At 63.6% G+C, this 20,333-nt stretch overlaps 1 protein-coding gene across 1 annotated transcript; it reads right to left on the minus strand.

Moving 5' to 3' along the window:
* Nucleotides 1-402: 402 nt before the first annotated feature.
* Nucleotides 403-20,113, minus strand: MPP1 (MAGUK p55 scaffold protein 1). The gene is made up of 12 exons (XM_067303907.1): nt 19,903-20,113; nt 13,679-13,822; nt 13,255-13,333; nt 12,088-12,173; nt 10,936-11,004; nt 6,798-6,994; nt 6,165-6,271; nt 5,132-5,212; nt 4,829-4,909; nt 3,992-4,194; nt 3,498-3,572; nt 403-1,781 (listed from the first exon to the last, which is right to left on the minus strand). The coding sequence occupies exons 1-12, from the start codon at nt 20,002-20,004 to the stop codon at nt 1,605-1,607; spliced, it is 1,401 nt and encodes a 466-aa protein (XP_067160008.1). The 5' UTR covers nt 20,005-20,113; the 3' UTR covers nt 403-1,604.
* Nucleotides 20,114-20,333: the final 220 nt, after the last annotated feature.

The raw sequence follows: 20,333 nt of genomic DNA on the forward strand, positions 1-20,333 counted from the left end.
CGCGCGCTGCTGAAGAGGTAGTGGCTGTCCCTTCCACGTGCCTCTGCGCTGCCTGCCCGAAGGAGCTACGGGCACGGAGCAGTGGTGGTGTCAGCCAGGGCTGTCACTGGAGGGGCCCTTGCTGCTGGTCAGGCCTGAAGCAGGGACTCCCCAGCGCTGAACTAGAGGTGTTTGGAGGCTGCCCTCCCCGTGGGGAACACCCAGGGGGGCACAGGCCTGGAAGTTGGGTATTTTCTTTCCTTTGCCTGCGCTGGGGTGAGCTGTAGGAAGGGTTTGGCAGTGGCTGGAGAACCCATTTGGTCCTGGCCTGCCTTACCTGAGCGTGCCCAGCTCGGGGAGGTGGGAGCAGACCTTCAGCTGGGAGCAAGGGCTCAGCCTAAGATGCGAAACACAAGTCGTGGCAATGTTTCAGCACACGTTTATTGCTGCTCGTTGTTTCCCTGCAGTGGATCAGAACAAAGGTCCCTATTGCACGTTAACAGATTTTATTTTTGGCATCCTTAAAAGAATTGCACAAGGCTTCTTAACCCCCTTCCCCTCTCCCACTGCCGACTGCTGAACACGCAAATGAGATCCTTTCTCCAAAACGATGGCTATGGTTTGCCCAGGAGCCACGGTTAAGCTTCCTGGACACGGTCAGGCTGGGACTTGTGCGTCAGTACATTCCTGCATAAGAAGGAATCCCGTTGTGTGGGTGGCTTTTACGTTTGCATACAGTGTGCGAGACACCCTAGACTCTGGAAAACATGCCTGGATGATCTTTGTAGAGACACTGTTTCTACTGCATGCAATGGATAATTTACTGGCTCTAATTTACTTAATGAACTGTCCCTCTGGGGTTGGTCTCTGGGACTTACTCAGCTGCTGCTGAATTTCTGTCCAGCCTATAACAATTGGAGTTGCACAGTGAGAATTGAAATACAGGGCGTTTTTACAAGTTACAGTTGCACAGGGTGAGTCAGAAACCCCAAACCCGAACGCGGGGGGGGAGCCCTGCCTGGTGAAAGCATGCTCCAAGCCTCCCTTGTCGAATCCACGTTCACCCCTTCTCTGGTCTTCCCCGTTTGTGAGGGGAAACCCTTGTAGGTAGGAGCTCTGGTGCAGTCCGTGAGAAGCCTCCCGAGCTGTGGGCTTCCCTGAAGCCTTACAAACATGAGCCAGGCTTTCAAAGTGTGTGTGGTGCACAGTTTGCGCACCCTCAATGGCAGAGGATGTCTTCCTAGGAGGCCCTTGTGCTACAGCTTGCCTCAGGACTGATGCAGAGACCAAGATCAGCTGGGTGCTACAGCAGGATTGTGCTTTTTCGCCCGCCTGGCGAGGCGGGGAGCTGTGCTCTGAGCTAGGGGGATGCCGTGGGCCCTGCTGTCGCCTGTAACTTAGCACTGGCGTTTCATCCCTTGGGCAGGCTCCGTCCTGCGTTCCCCCAGGAGAGGAGATCTGCAGACCCTGTGTGCGATGGATCGATTGAGACCGTGTCCATGAAACGGCGGAGGCGGGGAGTTGTGTTGGGCTGTGTGTCGATCGGGGAAGCTGAGGAGAAGGTTTCTCTTCTCCCCGTTTCTGCAGGCTGGGTTGATGGGAAGCGGCTGGGGTCGGACGCGCTCTCAGTACACCCAGGAGACGGGCACCCACTGCGGGGAGCTGCAGGCCTGCTCAAAGGCTTCCTGCAGCAGCTTGAGGCTTTCATCCACCCCGTTGTTGACTAGTGACAGGTCAAAGTAGTGTGCGTATCGGCTCCGGATGCTCTCTGAATCCTTCCGGAGCTGCTGCAAAGCCTCTGACTGCAAGAAACGGGAGAGAGTGCTCAGAAGACCAGGCAGGGGAGGAATTGCGCAGCTCACCCCGACAGACAAGCTTCCTCTCACCCACAAAACATCTAATCCAACCTGTTGCTCATTATCAGAGCACAGAGTATCCCTGCATCTCTCCTGACAGGCTGAGCGCGCTGCTGCGTCTCCCAGGAGTAGGTGTCTGTGGGTTTCTGCTAGACTTTTAGGCGACGCTGTGAGCATCAGGTTACCTGCTAGAGCGAGGCTAGCTCTGCTTGGCCTCGTGCTCATCTTTAGGATGTTTTGTAGAGCTCCCTAGGGCGAGAAGGTTCACCCAGCAGCAGGCTGCTCGTGGCTACCGCTGCACGGCGCAGCCAGCTCAAGGCCTGAGGCTGGTTTGAGGGTACAGTTGCTGCAAGGTGGTCCCTTCCCCTGGCTTGCGGCCAGAACGGAGCTTGCTGGCAGGGCTGTCCCCGTCGCCCCCAGCCCACTGCTGTCTCTTCCTCCACAGACCCTTTAACTGGGCAGCAAGCGCCTTTCTCCTGGGGTGCTGGGGCTGCGCAGGCTCCGCGCTGGGCCGGGGTGCTGCTCCTGGGTGTGAGCAGCAGCCAGGGTGGCCCTGGGTGCAGGGATGGGGAGCTCAGCTCGGGAAAGCCGCCTGCCCCCTCCCGCCCATGTGGCTCATCTCCTGCAGCCCAGCAGCTAGCAGGGGTGCCCCGGCAGCAGGGTCCTCGGCGTGGTTAATGCCCTCAACGGGGAAGTCCAGACCGATTTGCATTCATCTCTAGCGGAGCTTGAAACACGTGCGGCTCCGTGTGTCTGGGGGGAGCTGAGCCCGGGATGACGTGATCGCTGCAGCTCTGCTGTTTGTTGCTCAGCAGCTATCGTTGGGGGGGGGAGGAGAGCGATAAACAGTTTGCCTGGGTCATCCGAGCTCTGCTAGGTCACGCTTTGGCCCTGCTCTGTCCCTTCTAGTAAGCCGATACCCGAGCCGTGCCAGATGGCTAAACATAGCGCGTGCATCAGCCGGGCTGGCCCTGCCCACTGCGGCAGCAGGTGATTCCTCTCTCTGGGGCCACAAGCGGCACTCGGTCACGGGGCTCTTCTCCCGCCGGTTCACCGCTCCCTGGGGAGGTCAGCCCTCGCCGGCAGTGTCAGCCGGGCTGCGGCGTGTCGGGGGAGGCAGCAACAGCGGGAAGCGGCTGCGGCTGCCAGCCTGCCGCGGGGAGCGCGGTGCTGCATGAGTTAACAGCAGCGTCAGTGCCGCTTTCGTCCTGATTTTGGAGGAATTAGCATCTTAATGAGCCGAAGAATGGAATGAGCTGCTGTTTGCATGTGCCGGTTGCATAGCTGATGGCAGGGGAATTAGCTCTCCTGCTGCTGCGGCTGGAGACGGGGCCCCTGGGTGCTGAGCTGTGCACCCAGCCGCATGCTAGCAGCCGATGATGCTACAGGAGCAAGGCTTGCTGCGGGGAGCGGAAATCAGGGGAGCATCTAGGGCTGCAGGAGTCTCCGATTCCTATTTCTCGGGCTTGGGCTGCTGAAGTTGCCCTGTTCTCAAAAATCAGTGTAGAGAAGGAGGAGGAAGCTGCTCCTGGTTATGGAGCAGGGAGAGCCCTGGGCTGCTGTTTGGCTTCTCCCCCCTGCCTTAAGACATGGTGTTTGGGGACAGGTTAAGCCTGGCAGAAGGGGGACACAGCCGTAGCCTCGTGGCAGTGCGCCGCTCACCTGCTCCGCCTTGTCCGTCGGGGCAATGAAGACTATGAACGGGGAAAGCTCGGCCGTGCGGACGATCTTCAGGGTCTGCGGAGAGAGCGCGTGGAGTTACCGGAGCGCGGCCGATCCTCGGGGCAGGAGCGAGCGCTGCCGGCTGGCTGCTGCCCCTCCTGCCCCACGCTGCGTGGTGCGGGGCTGTCCGCCGTCCCCCAGCTGGGGCGTGAGGGTGGGCTAAGGGGGGGCAGCACCTCGTCTGGGGCTGTGGGCTCCGGGGGTGGACTCCTGAGCCAGGGGGCGAGCGGGTGATGCTGGGGCAGGAGTCCTGGCATGGGTCCCTCACCGTACCCATGTCCTGGGACCAGCGGTGCCCCCCCCCCAGCACTCCCTGGCCTTTCGCTGTCACTTTGCGAGGGACGGGTGGGCAGCCTGCTGGAGAAGGTGGCCAGCACAAGGTAGTTGGAGCCAGGGCAGCTTCAGTCCTGCCTGGCCATCCCCGTGCTCCCTACCTGGGGCTCGATGTCCAAAATGGCAACTTTGTCCTGCTGGTGGATCTTGTGCACCGTCTCGAACTTGGTGCCAAACATGTTTCCCTGGTAGCTTCCGAACTCCAAGAACTCATTGGCTGAGATGTCCCGGGTCATCTCTTCAGTGGAGACAAAGTAGTAGTCCTTCCCGTCCACCTCGTTCTTCTTCTGGGGACGTGTGGTGTCTGGGGAGGGAAGGAAATGCCTGGTGCCCTCAGACGGGTGCTGGCCCCCAGGAAGGACCTGGGGATGGACTGGAGTGGCTGCTGCCGCAGAGCACCCCTTGGGTGGCCTCTGCTCCGGGTGACCAGGGCAGGGGAGCAGGTCTCATGTTCGCATGCTGAGCGCTGGGGCTGGGGCAAGGAATAGCAGAGAGGACCCCGGTACCTCCAACATGAGGCTACTAGTTCCCTTTTAACTCCTTCCTGCTTGGGATGAGAAGGCAACTCATCCCTGCTCAGCCAGCCCCAGGAGAGCCATCTAGGCACTGCAGCCTTGCGCTGGGACGTGAAGACCAAGGTGTCTCTGCAACATGGGTGGTTGCAGCCTTGGGGCTATCTGCTGGCTATGTCCAGGCAGCAGGGAAGGGGCCCTGCGGTGGCCTGCGTGGTGGCCTCTGCTGTGGGGGGCTTGGGAAGTGCTGGAGGAACGTCTTCCCCACCTCCTGTCTCATCTGCTGTCAGAAGGTCCTGGCTGTGCTGGGCCTTGCTGGCTCAGGAAGGAGGAGGTGAGGGGAAACCTGCCGTGTGCTCTGCCCCGGGGGGGGGGGGGGGTGCCGGGGCAGGGCCGCGCGCCCCTCGCCCCAGCGTGGTTACTCACACGGGGCTGGGTACATGAACTTCTCCGGGTTGTTGCTGAGCAGAGCGTTCTTGATGTGGCTGCGACCCACGCCACTGGCCCCTGCGCGGAAGGGGAGACGAACGCTGGAGCTGGGCTCAGAGGAGGCCAGGGCCCCCCTGCAGCCCTCCGTCCGAGGGAAGGTGCAGAGCTCTCCGGGGCCTGGCCTGGGATCTGCTTTGGGCAGGACAATGCTGCCCTGGCCTGCGTTCAGCCCTGGTTCCCCAAGGGACCATGACGCAGAGCCCCGCCACGCTGCGGGAGGACGCGCGGGGCAGGACCTACCTATGAGCACCAGCGTCTTCCTCTTGAAAGCAGGCAGCCTTACCACCTCTTCGTAGGACACCACATCCAGCTGGTCAAAAACTGGGGCAGAGGACAGAGAGGGCGGTCAGGGCGGGCTTGCCCCCAACAGCAGGACCATGTGTGTGTGTGTTGGACTGATCCTTTGGCAAAATCTAGGGAGCAACGAGGGCTGTGAGCGAAGCCCTGGCTGGCTCCTCTGGGAGCAGAGCCCCGGCATCAGCAGGCATCAGTAAGTGGCTTGTGGAGGGGCTGCTGAGAAGTTGGTCCAACAGGCCCAGAAGGAGAAGCCAGAGCTTTTCTCACCCAGTAATTCTGCTCAGCCCAGTAGGAACTGGGAGCAGGGGGTGGGGAGGCAGCGGGAAGCTGCAAAGAACTTGTTGCTGGGGGAGCTTTATTTATCCGGCTGATTTATGGCCCTGTTTGTCAGCGCTTGGAGCTGCTGGGTGGGCTAGGAGCCAGCACGTCCTCAGGTCGGCGCCTTCGCTGGCGCGGTGCTTAGCACGGTCCTGTTACGGGGCATTGACGCGGGCGCCCGACGGGCACGCTCGCCGCCGAACCAGGGACGCTGCTTGGTGGCCGCGGGGAGCCGTTCTGGCCGCTTCCCGCAGCGCTGAGCAGTGGCGAGGCCAAGGTTTGCCCTGCCTTCAGCAGCCGGCGGGATTTGGTAGCCCAGGAGCTCCCTTTCCCGAGGCTGCGGTGCCGGGGAGGCACTGGAGGAGAGCAGGGGAGCTGGCGGCGCTTGACGCCCGACGCCCGCGCTCCGCTGGCCCCGGGCACCGCCGTGCAGCCCGGGCGCCGCGGTCGTGCCAGCGTGTTCTCGTAACGGGGACGTGGCAGAGGGGAGGATGAGCCCTCTGGAGAAGGGACCCCCCCTCCCCAAAAGGCTGCCAGCCCTGGGGTCCCACTGCCAGCGCAGCTGAGCCTTTCGGTTTAACCCCCCGGGGGAGACCTGCCTCTGCCCAGACGCAGGGGTGACGGCCAGGGCTGTCGATGGCGCCCGGCTCGCGCTTACTTGAGCTGTGCTTGGCCAGGTATTTATCTTTGCACTTCTTTTTCTTCCCAAAGGGGCTGCAGCTCTGGGCTTCGCTCTGACTGGACTGGGTGACGCTCGCCACGCGCCTGCCGAGAGAGGAGGACACCACCGTGGCCCGCGTGCCGCCCTGCAGCCCCGGGGAGCAGCGGGATCGTCCCTCGGGCGCGCGAGGGCAAGAGGAGCAGGACGAGCGCTGGGGCAGGTGAAGTTCACCCTGGGGCGGCTGAAGGGATGCCTGCCTCCTTTTCCCAGCGGTGACACCAGGGTTACCCGACACGGTCACAGTCCTTTCAGCGTACGCTCACTGGTGGGTGGGTGGGTGTGCGGCCCCCCAAATCCAGCGATCTAGCCAAATCCAGCGACCGTACCCTCATGGGGCTGGTGGATCAAGCTGGCCACGGTGAGACAGCCCAAGCACCCCTACCTCCTGCCACCCTGCGGCACAAACCCAACGCTCGCCATGCACAGAAAAGCATCTCCACACCGACCCTCAGACATGGCCCTGCGATGGAGATCCAGCTGCCAGGCCCAGGGACGCATCTGGGGCAGGGGCACGGCTGTACTGAGCCTAGCGCCTGGGCCTGGACCAAGATTCCCTGCCCGGAAGCCTACCATTCCTGCAGCTCCGGAGAGGGGATGAGGCCTGCCGACTCGGTACAGGACCCTTCCACGCGGCCCTGCCACCAGTTGCTGTCGTCCTTGTTTATGATCTGAATGACGTCGCCGGTCTGGAACTTCAGCCCCGCTTCCTTGCAGGGGATCAGGTTGTCCTTTTTGGGGTCGTAGTCAAACTGGGCCCTCATGAACATCTGCAAGAGAGAGGGCCAGGGTCAGCAGGGCTCTGCTGGGCGGCTGGGCTTGGCCACATCACGTCCCGCAACGGCAAACGCGCGGCCCGGGCTCAGGGCACAAGGCCCCTGCTCTGGAAGCCCCCCAGCACCAGGTGCTTTCCGGGTCCCGCAAGGCTGGCCAGGGAGTGCGTGTATATGGGACTGAGGACCAGTTGCATCCCTCCTACCCTGCCTTCTGCCCCTTTTCCGAGTCCCCCAAGCTCTATAAGGAGCAAAGAAGACATATACGAGGCTTTGGAGGCAGCTCTTGGGCATAGAGCTGCAGTGAGACCTCCCAGCAGGTGAGGCAGGCAGGAAGACAGCTGCTGCCTCCATGTAGGGTTGCATGTCCCAGAGCTGGTGCTCAAGCCCTGAGCACGTAGCCCCCCTTCAGTCCCCCCGAGGCCAGCGCTGGCGAGCTGAGCCATCCGGCAGCAAGAGCAGGGGAAGGCTGCAGCAGCAGCACGGCTGGGCACCCAGACCGGCGTGGTGCACAGCAGCTGTGCTCCATGATGGGGTGAGCGTGGAGGCCCGTCACAGCTGTGCAACCTGCAGTCCCTGCGCCCCGGGGCCCTTGGGGAAGGCCACGTCTCCAGCCCCAGCTGCCTCACCCTGGCCTCTGCCAAGCGCCACGCGCCCCCCCTGCATGGCGTGGGGGGCTTCAGCTCTCCAAGGCTGCAGTGTTGTGCCTGGCATCTTCAGGATCAGCTACTCTTACAGAGTTAAATTCATCACAGTTGCAACTGGAAATGAGCTGCTGATGCTTCCTAGGTCACTGTGCCACCCTCCTGCGGCTGGGAAAGCCCTGGGGCCCAGGAAGGTGTGAGAAAGTGGCCTTTCCCCATCCCTCCTCCTTGCAGCTCCTCGGGAGGGAGCCTGGAGCACCTGCTTCCACTGGAGCAGCCCAATGCCGCTGCCTTCCGCCCTCAGGGCCCTCCCAAAGCTGGCAGGCACCTCCAGGCTCTCGCTGCCCCGGAGCAGCTTTGCAAAGCCAGCAGAGAAATGCCTCGTGGCTCTCACGCATGGACTTTGTTTTCCAGGAAGGTTGTTCAGGAAGAACAGACCGTCACAGAGCAACAGGATGGATGAGAGTCACCCCTCGCTGGGAGGAGGGCAGACAACGCGCACGGCTTCCAGGGCTCACCGCCACCAGCGTTTTCTGCACTGCTGCTGGTTCTCAGTGCCTGGATGAACAGGTCGTTGGCTGAAATGCTGCCGCAATTTGCCTCTGGCCTGTGCACCAGGCAGGATAAGGCCAAGTCAGCAGGTCAGGACTAAGACAGAGGCAAGGCCAAGACAGGGTATGGAGGAAAAGAGGACAGGGCGTGAAAGCCAGTGTTCAGGGGACAGGCAGGCCATGGCTAAGCATAGTCCTGGCACTGCCCTTCTCCTGGAGCTTTTGTCCTATGGGCCCAAGCCTGCCAGAAGGTGCTGGGAGCCTGCAGTCACGGTGCAGAGTCCTTTGGGCTCTTCTACAAGCCAAAGGTGCTCCCTGTTGTGTTTGAGGCTTTTGTATTAGTTTGGCACGTGCTGGGCACGATGCACCCAACCCATGGAGAGTGCAGGGGCATCGGAGCCCCCGGTGCTGCCCGGCGGTCGTGCCACAGGAGCCTGTCTGCGAGGGAAGCAGCCTCAGCGGACCTACGCTCAAGGGAAGCCTGCATTTGCGTGAGCACGACCATGGCAAGTTATTTATCCCAGAAATGCGGCACATCATAGCAGCTGGGCAAAGGAGGTCACGCTTGGGTGATGTCCGTGCCCCATCCTCAGATGGACAGAGAGCTGTAACGGGCAGGGTCTAGGAAGTCTTGCTCCCTGGGTAGGACAGACAACACTGTCCTTCTTAAAACATGATTTCCCACACAGTGTCCTTCTTTGACGGTGCTGCTGTGGCCTGCAGGAAGCATCGGGCCAGCAGGACATGACCCTGGTTCCCTTTTGCTGCCAGAAAAACCACAGCTGAAGCTGTGACACCTCTCACCAGGGCTCTCCTTCCAGGATCAGTCCAGCCACCTCCTCTGGACCTGCGCTTGCTTTGAAAGCGCTCTCCAGTGCCCAGGAAGCTGGTCTGCCAGCACAAACACACGCGGGACGCGCAGTGAGCACGGCCGGGCACCGGCATGGAGACCTCCGCTCCCGCAGCCCTGCTACCCAAGCCAGGCACAGCTAGTTCACGCTGCTCTTGAAAAGATCCTCCCTTACACGATTTGAGAGCCAGCCTCAAACCCTTCCAGCCATTGCCCGAGTACCGCAAGGGCCAAATCCAGCTCCACGTGCGCACTATTTGCCTGCCCCCTCGCTGGGGCCTGAAGGGCAGATGCTGAGCAGGCTCCTGTGCAGGAAGCGCCCCCCCCCCCACCCCATATTTAAAGTCAAAAACCTGCGGTTTGCATCCAGGCCCAGTTTGGAGGTGACTGTGACGGACCTGAGGGATCCTCCCAAACACGATGGCCCCAAAGAGGCCCTCGGCTGGCCTCGAAGTGGCCGGCTGCCAGGCTGGGGGGGGCCCGGCAGGGGTGCAGCCTCTGCCTGGGGGAGCACGGCGCTGGCACCCGCGCTGTCCTGCCCGTCGGGCCGTGCAGTGAAGGTCCCAATCAACAAGCAAAAGCCAAAGTTGCTCCACTCCTGGCACTGGACTGCGACAAGCAGCCACTCGGGGAGCCCCCGAGCTGCGGTTCCCGGGGACGGACGCCACCACAGTCCTGGACGCTCAAGCGGGACGACAACTGTCCTTGCTGAGGAGTTTGTCCCTGCGTCATGCCCGGAGCGCGGCGCCAGCCGGGCCAAGCCAGCAACCCCACGTCCTTGTTTTCCAGCGGTAGCTTTTCCCCGGGTGCTGAGCCAATTGCAGCTGGCCGGGACAGGCCCGGGAGGACAGCCGGTGAGGAAGGGCAGACGCAGGCCAGCGCTTACTGAACAAACACGTGCAAGGTTGTCTGAGGTGGAACGGGGACACCGGAGCGTGAGAGAGAAATGGAGGCGGTTCTCAGTCTCGGCCGAGCTCAGAGACTTTGGCACTTTGCGTAAGGGACTACGGACGAAAGGAAGGGGGATTGCCCCAGCGCATCCCAGCCCCGTCCTTGCGCCAGGGTCCTGCCCCCACCCTGTATCCCGGGCTCCTCTCCCATTCCCGCCTGTCCTCGTCCTCGCGGAGGGGCTGTGCCCGGGGGCAGGACAGCGTCCCAGCGCCGCGCGGCGAAGCGAGCCCTCCCCACCATCCTAAACCGAGCGCTCGGGCAACCCCTTTGACCACAGGAGGGAGCAGACAGCAGGGCGTCGAGGGCAAAGCCGGCGGGTCCCCGTGCTGCGCGTACGGGATCCCCCCACCCTCGCAAGGGCGGCAGGTTGGAGGAGCTGCCTCCCTCCTCCCCGGCGCTTCCTTCCTCCCGCTCGCTCGCGAGCTGGCGGCAGCCGGAGCTACGTCACCGCTCCCCGCGCGACGTGCCGGCCGTGAGCGACGGCGCGGGAGCGGCGCGAGCCGAGGGCTGCGTCTGCAGGCACCGCTGCGACCTCCGAGCCGGGATGTGGCTACGGGGCTCCGCCACGGCAGCGGCTCCGAGGGCGGCAGGAAACTCCCTCGCGCTTCCTGGCGCGCACGCGCTGCCGCTTCTCGCACCACCAGACGCCGCACGCAAAGCGCCGCTGGGCTCTTTCTTTGAAAGGCGGCCAGGTTTCTACATGCACCTCGGGTGAACACGTCCGTGGCAGGGCCAAACTCCGCTCTTGGTTGCACCGGGGCAAACACAGCACAAGGCTCTCCATCCTCCGGCAGCTCCGGCAGCCAACCCTACATCCCTCCCCTGGTCTCAAGCCAGCTCTGCCTCCCTCTCCCCAGCTCCGGTCCCTGTGGTTTGCTCTGGTCCCACCCGGCCCTGCAGCCACGGCACGGCCTGGCCTGCACGTCCGGAGGCTGCACTTACCTGGAGAGCAGGAAGGCGGCTTTGCTGGTTGGGAATGACTTTTATTGAGACCATCCCCTTGGTTTCTTTCTAGTGAACAAAGGAAGGGGAGAGAAAGAAGTGTTGGAGGAGGTGGTGCCTGGAGCCACCCTGAGAGCAGCAACCTGCTCCAGGGAGCCGGCGTCTGCAAGGACCCGCAGAAGAAAGGCTCCTGGGTGCTCCCAGCCATGCTGTGGTGCCGGGGGGCACCAGGAGCCCAGCCAGAAATGGCTCTACTGGGGCTGGGCTAGAAGCTGGGGTAGCTCAGCCTTCCTGCACTTGTGCCTGTCCCCATGGGATGACACCAGCACCCCCAGAAAGGGCTGGCTGCGGGTCCTGCTAAGCATCACCAGCGTGACCCCCGCAGATCTGCCCCGTCTCCAGCCCGGCTGCGGGTAGCCTGGGGAGAGGGTGATGGGGCTAGCACGAGCCGCAGCGGGGTCCGTGCCTCCTGCTGCGGTTGCTGATGGGCGCCCCAGTACCACCACGGCCTCGCTCCGCCAGGACCCCATGCAACACACGGCTCAGGTGTGAGCCCAAGGCAACGGCTGAGACCCTGCTCGGATGGGTCTGGGACTGCTCCCTAGCGAGGGCCGGGCAGGATTACCATGACCTGAGCAGCAGGAACATGGCATGAAGGTGACCCGCAGGAGCAGTTCAGGTCTCCGTCCCCCCACATGGTCCCTTCCATTCATCCCAGCCCTTCTGGGGCTGGAGGGAGGTGACGGTCCGGCCAGCACCCAAGGCACGGCCCTCTTCCCAGAGCGCTGCGAGAACAGCCGGCCTCCACGCTCAGCAGCTGAGCGCCGCACGCCTTCGTGAGCAGAGGTGGTTGCCAAGCGCCCACACACATCGGGACACGTCAGGGACCCGCGTGACGCCGCTCTCGGGAGGCCCGAAACGAGCAGCGAGCAGAGACCGCTGGAGCTGCGCACGGGGCCTCGGCTCTTGGCTTGGAAAGCACCTCGGCACAGCGGCCCCGGCTCCCGCTGCATCGCGCGGATGCGGGCAGCTCGGTGTTTGGCTCTGCTACGTAGCAGGGGGTTAAAAACCAGGCAACGTGCACGTTTGCAGGACAAAAAAAAAAAAAAAGGTCCTTCCTCGGGAACAGCCCCACCAAAACCAGATACCTACCAGCATCTTCTGCAGCTGGTCAACCGAGTGGTTGCTCACGCTCTGCCCATTGATTTCAATGATTTCATCACCCACGTGAAGGGAGCCTGCCAGCGATGGGAGAAACAAACCCGTGAAATGCAGGAGCAGGCGAGAGCCGCTCACCGGACCCAAACCGCGCAGCTCCACCGGCCTCCCGCCCCCCCCAGCCAAGCGCGGCCCCCCCAGCGCCTCGGGGTCCGGTTTCCCCGGGCAGCGCTGGCGGAGCCCCGCGCATCACCTAACCGCAGGGGACAAAGCGGGGAGGGGGCCGAAGCCTCCCCTGCCGCACCCAACAACGCGCGCGCCTCATCCAGTCTGAAGGTCCTCGGGTTGCTTTTCTCTGTAATGATGTCCTCCAGCGCTTTAGGTTGTGGCTAAAGCGTCCGCTTTGGAGGTAACCCAACCCAGCCTCAAGTATCTCAGCTGAAACCAAAGGACAGTCTCCTTACGGAGCCCTTGAACAACGCAAGCGTGCTTCGCTGTGTGCTTTCAGGCAACGCATCCAGCCACATTTCAGCCTCGGATATACTGCTATAAATCAGACTCCAGCAGCATTACTAGAATGGCTCCGGGGTTAATTTAGCAGGGGTAAGCTCAGGCTTCCCACTTGGACCCAAGGCTGGAAAAGGGCCTCTTGTTGTAAGTACAAAACATCTCATTTCCATGCCCCCTTTTGCAAGTGCCAAAACCGGAAAATGGCACCTATTTATCTCTTTTGGCACCTTCCTTTGGTTTCCAGAGCCAGTCCATAGCAAGCCTGTCCCATTCATGCACTTCAGGAATGGGAAGAGCTTCCTGCCCAGTCTCTGGGGTATAATGCATCTGTTACGGTGACCCCATCACGAGACAGACACAGACAGCCTCGGGTCCCATTTTTGGAGGTCCCTTCCCCCAACCCCTGAATTCTCCCTAAAAGCCTCCAATGCATTCACGTGACAACCACGCAGAAAGAGAGATCCGTGAGTCCTGGGTTCCTGACATATTCCTGGTGGAGGAACGGATAGAGTTGACCATGCGATAGGGAAAAGCCAGCAGTGCTGTAGAGCTGCCTTATCTCTGCACAGAAGGAAACCAGCTGCAGAGGTGCACCTGGTACACTGCCTCCGCGGGGCCTCGGCTGCGAGGCTCCCTGTCCCTTGCCGTTACCTTGTCTGTGAATCATGCCCCCGTGGAAGATCCTGGCCACCATGCAGCTCTGCTTGTCGTTCAGCTTCAGCGTGATTCCCTGGAAGACAGGAAAATCCATGACTGCCCGCTGGAGGGGAGAGCTCCCGTGCTCCCAGCAAAGTCCTCTCCAGGCCAGTGTTCATGGCAGGCTGCATGGTGTCTGGGGAAAAGCCCTCTGCTCGGCCAGTCCAACCTGCTGAAGCTCCTCTTGGCACAAGCATCACCTGTTGATGAGGCTCCCTCCAGGTCCCCAGGGAGGAGGCAGTCTCCAGCACTCTCTTCCCGCGGCTGAGGTCTCCAGGGATCTCCAGACTCCCTGAGGCCAGCACGTCAGCATGGCTCTGCTTGCCCCTCCACCCCCCCCTCCAGTGCCACCAAGCTTTGGGACCTTGCCAGCTCTCACCATGGGCTCCTCCGTGACCTTCTCAAACTGGATGAGGCGGATCTTCCGCACCTCGCGGCCATTCGTGTGGGAGGGACTGCCCAGAGCTGCTGAACCATTGGTATAAATGTCCTCAGTCATGGCGTTCAGGGACTGAGTGACGGCCTGTCAGGGCAAAACAGAGACCAGGGTTTAGGGGCTCCATCAAAACGGGCAAGGGGAGCCCTGGGGCTCCCAGATCCCCACTGCGGTGCTGAGCTACTCCAGTGTTAATGTTCCTGGAGCTCTGGTGGGGCACAGAGGGGAGGAGAGGCCTGTTCACTAGAAGAGTGGACAGTAAGAGGAAGAAAAGAAAAAAAGAACTTCACCCGTGAAGATGTGGGCTTGATTAGCAGTTTTCCAGCTTGGAAAATTCTGGGAGGTACAAAGACTTTGGAAAAGTACAGGTACCAGAAGTCAAAAGAGTCCACAGCTGGTCATCTTCTGCAGCAACGAGTCCCAAACACTATGTGCCGCAGCAGCACTTTTGGCCCCAAAGCTGGCTTGTTGCAGAGCGTAAAGCCCAGGCAGCTTCATGGAGTGAATGGAGCAGTTTGGGACTCACCCAGCGGGAACAGGAGCAGAACTGGGGCCAGGCTCTACTCATGCTCAGTCTGCAAGCTCAGCTTTTCCTCATCTAGGTCAATGGGTAACTGACACAGTCCAGAGCCATGTCCACATCTGGAGATGTCCAGGAACCAACAAGGCAGGGATTCCCTCCACAGAAGGCTTTCAAGAAGCACTAGCCAAAGCAGCCAGAGCTCAGATCCCGCGAGGCACCCCAAAGCCCTTGCATATCTTTCATGGTACCATCGCTGACGGTGCACGTCTAAGAGACGAACCGCTCCCAGCAGACAGCCCACCCCAGGAGCGAGGCCGCAGCGCACGCGTGGTCAAACAGCCGACGCTCAAGCCAGCGAGGAAGCCCAGAACTGCTCAGAACAGCACGGCCGGTGGACACGCGCCTTCGGCCCCAGGTGCAGCGACCCGCCTCGAGCCCCAGCCGCCACAGCTCTCCCGAATCGGTGCCGGGCCAGAGCCCAGCAAAACCCACGCCAGCTCCGACCTGCGGCCCCTGGCCACCTCGTCGGCACGGTCGAATCCCTCCCTGCGGCCAGGCTTAGCCGGGGCGACGGGAGCAAACTCTCCCATCCGCCCGTCTCCCCGTGAGGCCACCAGCTTCGCTGCCAGCTTTCCTGCCGTTGCTCTTCTAAGAAGGGATCACACCCTCTCTCCTAGCGGGGCCGGGTCGGGAGTCCCTGCGGGGACAGCCACCGAGGTCCCCGTCAGCTTCGGTCCTGCCTGGGTGGCGTGGCAGGTCGTGCCCGGCCACGCAGAACTAAGACCTCTTCTCCCCAAACTTCCCATCGTGTCCCTCATCGTGTCCCGATCCGTGGCCGCAGCAGCCTCGGGGTCGCAGCGGAGCCCACCAGGCACCCGGGGTCCCGCAGCCGCCCGCCGCAAAGGGCTCAGATCCGGCCGGGCCGCGGGGGGAACCGGCAGAGAGGAGCGTTCGTCGGGGGGGGTGCAGCTAGCCGCGGCGGGAACCGAAAGCGGGGACGCAGCAGGAGCCAGCAAGGCTGCAGGGCCGGGGCTGCCGGGGCGCCCGGAGCTGCAAGCCAGGGCCGCGGGCCAGGGGAAGATGTGCGATCCATTTATTTTTAAATGACCTGTTTCCGAAAGACCCAAACAACCTCCTCCTCGGAGCAAAAAGGCGACCGCCTGGGTTCTGGCTGCCAACAGCTTAAACACGGAGGAGGCAGCTGAACCTCAGCCCAGAGCAGCGCCCGGGCCAAGGATTCGCGGGGCGGAAGGAGGAAGGACTCACGGACCCCCCCGGACCCGCTCGCCGTCCCCTTGCAGCCGTTCAGAGGCAGAGGGACCCATCCTGCAGCGCTGCTGCCTGCAGCTGCCCCGACTCTGCTGAGCAAGCGGGAGAGAGGAGCAGCAGCAGGAGGAGGAGGAGGAGGAGGAGGAGGAACTCCTCCAGCCTTGCCCCGAGGCCAAAGTGCCCCTGAGGTGACTTGAGTCAGCACAGCTCTCTTATCGCCTCCGCGCCCTGGGAAGGCATCGCACCGCACAGCGCCGTCTCCAAACCTCCGGGCTCAGCAAAGCCCGACGACCCGGCGCGCAGCGCGGTCTGCTCCGGCCGCGGGAGCTCCCGGCCCCGCTCCGCCCCGGCGCCCGGCTCAGCCGCCCGGCCCCGACCTTTGCTTTTTGCTGAGCGCTGGAGAAAACACGCAGCCCTGCATGCTGACGCAGCAGCGGCGTCACCCCGGGGCCCCGCGGCGAGCAAGCCTCGTGGCCGTGGAGGAACCAGGCATGCGGGAGCCCTCGGCAGCGCCCGGCAAACCGCCGGCCCCGTTCCACCCACGTCGGTGCTGCTCCGCAGGAAGCACCTGCGAGCGCTGCCAGGAGCCGGGGCCGCCGCGGGGCCGGGAAGGACGGGGCCTCCCTCCCGCGCGGGTTCGGGGTGAGCCGTGCAGCGGGCACGGGCTGCTCCTGCCGCCGCCGCCGCGGCTCAGCTGGGCTCCAGCCGCCCGGGAAGTCAAACATTAACCGGGTAGCTCGTTTACGAGAACGTGGAGCAGCACCTGGAGAAAGCGGCACCCTGGTGCAAAGGGCATGTTCGGTGGCTCCGGAGCTCCCGGCTCTCCTCGCTGTTCCAGCCGAGTGACTTCAGGTGGCCTTGAACAACCAGGTCTCCCCGGCGGGCACGTGGAGCAGGGCGCGGGCACCGCTGGTTTTGCTGCGCCAGGCCCCAAGGAACGGCGGCACGGAGAGCTGCAGCAGGGCAGAGGAACGCCGGAGCCGGGATCCCTCCCCGGGATTGCCCTCGTGGCGCGACGGGGCTTGCGGTGTGGTGGGGAGACGCGCTCCGCTGCCCAGGGCGAGCGCCAAAAACCCAGGAGCCTCCGGGAGCCTTCGCCTCGCATCATCGCCGTCGCCGCAGAGGCTGGAGAGGAGCCGCAGCGCAGCGCGGGCAGGGAAAAGCTGGGACCTGAGCCCCCGCGGCGCCCGCCCTCGCCCCGGGGTCTTGGTTCCAACCCCATCCCAGGACCCCGGAGCAGAGGCTGCCGCGTAAGCAAAGAGCCGGTGCAGAGCCGGACTCAGCCCCTGCAGGCAGGAGCTGCCCGGACCCTTCTGCAGATGCTGTCCTAGCGCTGGAGAAGTCTCTCCTGCCTCCGGTGCGGAGATGCCCCGGCCAAGCCACCTCCGCTCCCGCCCTCGCCTCCGCCACGCATCTGCCGAGCGCGTCGGAGTCTCGGGACGGCACCCAAAAAAAAAAAAAGCAGACTACCAAAAATAGGAGCTTGAGCGTCGCTTTCTGGCCGCTCCAGCAGGCTGGGCAGCCGCAGCCGCGTGGACAACTAGAAGTAATTAATCACCGGCTGCTGCCCGCGGCTACCGCCTTGGCGCCTCTGCCGGGACGCTCGCCCGAGCCACCTCTGCCGAGACCCCTGCCAGCAACACGATCCGGGCTAAAAAAAGAAAGGAAAAAAAAAAGCATTTAAGCCAGACAGGATCACTCTGATTAAATTAGGATAAGGAACAGCTACGTGGACAGGTCAGAGGGGAAGGGCGCAGTAGGAGGGAGAGGAGTGGTTGTGGGGGGAGGCGCCGGAGCCCAGCTCGGGCAGGCGGCTCCGCGTGTCCTTGCACCGACTCCGGCCCGCGGCGGGCTGACACTGAGAAGGGGCAGGTTTCCGAGGGAGCTCGGCTGAGTTTCGCTGAGGTACCGCTTTCCTGCCGGGAAAAGACTGATGCAGCCTTCCAGACGTGTTTGTGAAACCTGCCACCTCCAAGGGAGAGGCACGAAACCCCTAACACCCAAGGAAGAAATCTGAAGTGCCCCGGTCGCCCCATTCCCGGCCTTCCAAACCAGCCCCGCAAAAGGGCTTTTTCCCTACAGCCGTTACGGACCGCAACATCACAAAACACATTCTAGCCCAAGAGGGTGAAATCAGCCCTATCCACTCCATTTTTGGCCAAAACCAAAAGTTTCGCTCAATGCCTAACTGCCAGTTTTGCCCTTGGTCACGTCAGATTTTGAGGACCCCAGGCCTGGCCTGCTGCGGAGCAGGAGACGGTTCGCTACCACGAAACGCTCCCCACGGCGAAGCACGTTGCCCCTCCACGCCCCTGGGCCCGGCTCTCCCAAAAACCCCCGCCGCGGCCGCCAGCGAGCAGGGACCAGCCCTCGGGTGTATTTATTCGCGCCGCTGTTAACGCTGGCCGCTTTTGCACGCTCTCGCCGCAAACGCCAGTTACCTGCCTTTTCTCCCCTGCACTCTGCAAACGCGCGGATTCGCTGCCCGTTTTACAGCTGGGGGAACTGAGTCACGGCAGATAAGGTGACTGCCCAAGGTCACCCCGCAAACCAGGAGCCGAGCTGGGAATAAAGCCCGCACCTCTTTGGCAAACCTATACGTGCCAGCGGGGAGGTAAAGGGGAAGACGCACGGTCACGCGTTGGGGCTCCAGGGAGGAGGACGAACGGCTTCCGCCGCTTCTGCTCCTTTTCCAGCCAAGGCGGCGCCGCCGGCCGCTTCGCGCGCTCCCTCGCCACGGGAGGACTGCAGGACGGCGCTTCCCAGCGCGCGGCGCTGCCGGGGAAAAGGGGAAGAGGAACCTCCCGTCGGCTCCGTCTGACTCGAGCGGCGCAGCGGCGGGCCGGACCCGGGACCCTCTCCCCAGAGCTGCTGGGTGACGTTCCTGCTGCTCCGCAGCGAGGCCCGGGGCGCCGCCGGCCCGTTCAGCGCCCTCTCCGCGTGCTTGCAGCTCGGAGTGGCGAACGTCCACCTGGGAAGCTCGGGACACGTAACCCCCCCCACCCACCACCAGCCACAGACCTTGGTGGAACCACAGGAAGCAAAGCAGAGCCGTGCCACCCGTGCCATCGCCCCGTGGCACGTCGCGGGCTTTCCCTTTCCCAGCTGCATGTCTCCCACACTCTCCAGGCGGGTGCCAGCCCTACGGAGCCCCTCTCGAAAGGTCCCACAGCAATCCCAGCTCTTTTTTTTTTTTTTAAAAAAAAAAAGCTCTGTGCCAGGGTTGAGCCATAAAAATGCACGAACCACCAGTGTGGGCCAGATCTGAGCAAGCTTCTTTTGGACACTTTACTGTCCAACAGGATGGGCCACAAACAGCGCTTTGGAGCAGTTTCCTCCCTCCTTTCAGAGGCTCCTGACAGCAGCAAGGAAATCTCCGTGCAAGCCAGACATGCTCGTGCCGTGGCTCAGCCAGGGACTTCTGTTCAGAGCCAAACGTCTCTGCTGGGAGAAAACCCCTGGCTGCCCAGCGCAGGGAACTGGTGACCTTCTCCCAGTTGCACTCAAGCAGCCCCGAACACCACCAGCTGGGGAAGGAGCCCTCCCAGCCCGATGACGGAGATGGCTGGTGCAGCCTGCTCTCCTTCCACCGGCGACGGTGTGCGTCTGGGCCCCCCCGGCCACCCCCTGCCCCGGGCAGCGCGTGAGAAGGGCTGGTCGCATCCTTTCCTGGGGCCGAGACCCTGCTCCACCACCCTTCCAGCCTACGCTGTGGGCCTGGAGGTTGCTCAGCAGCCGAATCGGCTCATGTGACAGGCAGTTCCAGTTCAGACCAGCTACACAACTTTGCAGCAAAAAACAAGCAGGGTCTCCTCCGTGGCAGGATGCTAAAGCCTTCCTCCCCTCCAGCCCAGCTGCCCTCTTCCCAGTCCGTGCAACGCTAGCCGCGCCGGCTAAGCATTCCTCTAAGGAGCCCCACGTCCCCCTCTCGGCCCTGAGCAAGGAGACCTGCTCGCAGGGAGTGGGGGCCAGCAGTGCCACGGATGGAGCACGGGCCTGGGTGTCTTCTTGTGGCCTCGCTCGCTGCTGCAGGGGCAGGAGGGACGGGACGGAGGGGGCCACGCCAGGGCTCGGGGCCAGGCCCCGGCCGGCTCGGGGTGCTGGGCGAAGGGCACCGCAGCCGGGCTGGGGCCGGTGCGGGCAGCAGGGGAGGGGGTGCGTAAGGGATGCGGGATGCTGCGGGATGCTGCGGGATGCTGTGGGATGCCGCGGGATGCTGGGGACCCCCCGGGGCTGCCCGCCCGGCCTCACCCGCCTCCACGGCTGCCCGGGCCACGGGGAAGGGGGCCGCGGTGCGCAGAGCCGGGCTCGCCCACGGCCTCCCCCCCCCCCCCGGCTCCCGGAGGGGGCCAAGCAGCCGCGGCTCGGGGCTCACCTCGGGCTTGGCCCGGTTCTGCAGCAGGTGCTCCAGGTAGAGGTCGGAGAGCGCCGTCCGCATGCTGCTGGCGCTGGCGCTGCGGCCCGACTTGAGGGTCATCGCGCCGCCGCCGCGCCGCCGCGCCGCCAGCAGCCGCAGCCGGTTCCGCTGGCTCCAGCAAAGCGGCTCCGGTCCCGGCTCCAGCCCCGGCCCCGGTCCCGGCCCCGGCCCCGGCTCCGGCAGCGCCGCGGGCGGCCCGCTCGCTCCGCCCGTCTCGGAGCGGGGGAGGCCGAACCGGCGGGCGGAGCCGCGAGCAGGGCCCCCCCCTTCCCTCCCCCCGCTCCGCGCAGCCCTGCGGCTCCGCTCGGTAGCCGCCTCCCCGCCCGCCCCGCAGCCCGCCGCCTTGCCGCGCTCCCCCCCCCGCCCCCCGGCTCCCCCCCGGCTCCCCC

The sequence above is a fragment of the Apteryx mantelli genome, chromosome 13 (genome assembly GCF_036417845.1).
Source record: "Apteryx mantelli isolate bAptMan1 chromosome 13, bAptMan1.hap1, whole genome shotgun sequence".
NCBI classification, from domain to species: Eukaryota; Metazoa; Chordata; class Aves; order Apterygiformes; family Apterygidae; genus Apteryx; species Apteryx mantelli.

Excerpts from the sequence above, each read along its gene's own strand:
- MPP1 (XM_067303907.1), bottom strand. The coding sequence starts at position 20,004 with ATGACCCTCAAGTCGGGCCGCAGCGCCAGCGCCAGCAGCATGCGGACG. Across the intron at positions 6,272-6,797 it reads TCTCCGGAGCTGCAGGAATG|GCGCGTGGCGAGCGTCACCC; the intron begins GTAGGCTTCCGG and ends CTCTCTCGGCAG. Across the intron at positions 1,782-3,497 it reads CGACGGACAAGGCGGAGCAG|TCAGAGGCTTTGCAGCAGCT; the intron begins GTGAGCGGCGCA and ends CGTTTCTTGCAG.